Source organism: Rhinopithecus bieti, unplaced genomic scaffold, assembly GCF_001698545.2.
Source record: "Rhinopithecus bieti isolate Rb0 unplaced genomic scaffold, ASM169854v2 scaffold_41082, whole genome shotgun sequence".
Lineage (NCBI taxonomy): Eukaryota > Metazoa > Chordata > Mammalia > Primates > Cercopithecidae > Rhinopithecus > Rhinopithecus bieti.
Genome location: NW_016817890.1, coordinates 957,221 through 958,902, shown reverse-complemented (window position 1 = coordinate 958,902; position 1,682 = coordinate 957,221). Strand labels below are relative to the sequence as shown.

The 1,682-nt window shown below is 45.6% G+C and overlaps 1 protein-coding gene across 2 annotated transcripts in view; it reads left to right on the top strand.

Annotated features, from left to right (window-relative positions):
• STX12 (syntaxin 12) overlaps positions 1–1,682 on the top strand; it is a 56,326-nt gene that overhangs the window by 49,068 nt on the left and 5,576 nt on the right. For both annotated transcript variants that reach the window (XM_017856445.1, XM_017856446.1), the window contains exon 7: positions 1,127–1,199. In XM_017856445.1, coding sequence (XP_017711934.1) covers positions 1,127–1,199 — 73 coding nt within the window. The remainder of the gene's footprint in view (positions 1–1,126; positions 1,200–1,682) is intronic.

Below are 1,682 nucleotides of genomic sequence, written 5' to 3'. Positions count from 1 at the left end.
CAGGAGATCGAGACCACAGTGAAACCCCGTCTCTACTAAAAATACAAAAAATTAGCCAGGCGCTGTGGTGGGCGCCTGTAGTCCCAGCTACTCGGGAGGCTGAGGCAGGAGAATGGCGTGAACCCGGGAGGCGGAGCTTGCAGTGAGCCGAGATCGCGCCGCTGCACTCCAGCCTGGGCGACAGAGCAAGACTCCGTCTCAAAAAAAAAAAAAAAGAGAGAGAGAAAGAAAAGGAAAGAAGGAAGGAAAGAAAGAGAGAAAGGAAGGAAGGAAAGAGGAGAGAGAAGGAAGGGAAGGAGGGAGGGAAGGAAAGGGAAGGGAGAGGGAGAGAAGGAAGGAAAGAGGGGGAGGGAGGAAGGAAGAAAAGAAGAGGAAGAAAAAAGGAAGGGAGGGAGAGAGGGAGGGAAAGAAGGAAGGAGGGAGGGAGAAAGACCCAAATATAGGGGATTTTACCAATGTTAAATTCTTTCACTGCTGTTAGGAAAATAAGCTGCAGTTCAGCCCACCGAGCTGATTTGTTTTTCCCTTCTTTGATCACAGTAGTAAATAGGATGTAGTCCATTCACTTTGGAAATGCTATCCACAAACCATCAGCTTTTTGTCAGTCAGCTGGGAGTTACTATAGGGCATTGTCCAGTGATGATAGAATCCAGCAGCTCCTCACACAGTTCCAGAGACAATCCCAGGGGAAAAGAGGCTCCTTGCATTCCTCAGATAGCATGATCTTGTATAAACATTTAAATTCTGTAGTCCAAAGTCCCAGTGGTTGTCGTCAGGAGGCACTCACAGGCTTTTGTCACAAGGCCTAGCAGTCTCCGCATAGGGCTGTCACACCAAGAATTTGTCCATATCAGCACTCCAGCCTTCTGCTGTACTGTTTCGACTTGGGCGCTCTTACTGGTTCCCATGTAGCATGTCTAATTAACGTTGCTTGAAGGGTGAGTTTATGTGCCTTCTGTTTTACAATATTGGGTAGGCAGCAATAGATTATTTTTTGTTTATGGAGAAAGCATGCTTTATACAGCCTTAAAAACACACATGTTAACAGATAAAACTAGGTATGTGAGGGAAACAAATCTTCTAACATGTTGCTTAATGTTAGTTAATTGTTTTTTGTCTTCCTTAGGCTGACATTTTGGATGTCAATCAGATATTTAAAGATTTGGCCATGATGATCCATGACCAGGGTGATCTGATTGGTATGTATTATTGATACCTTTAACCTCAAGGTGAGTGGATAGTATTTGGCATGTATCTGTAATCCCAGCTACTCAGAAGGCTGAGGCTCAAGCACCATCTAGGAGTTTGAGGCCAACCTGGGCAACATAATGAGAATTTGTCTCTTTTAAAAAACAAAAAAAAAAAAAAAGAAAGAGAAAGGAGTTAGGCTAGGCATGGTGGCTCACACCTGTAATCCCAGCACTTTGGGAGGCCAAGGCGGACAGATCACGAGGTCAGGAGATCGAGACCATCCTGACTAACACTTGGTGAAACCTGTCTCTACTAAAAATACAAAAAATTAGCTGAGCCTGGTGGCACGCACCTGTAGTCCCAGCTACTTGGGAGGCTGAGGCAGGAGAATTGCTTGAACCTGGGAGGCGGAGGTTGCAGTGAGCCAAGATCGCGCCACTGTACTCCAGCCTGGGTGACAGAGCGAGACTTCGTCTCAATAAAAAAAAAAA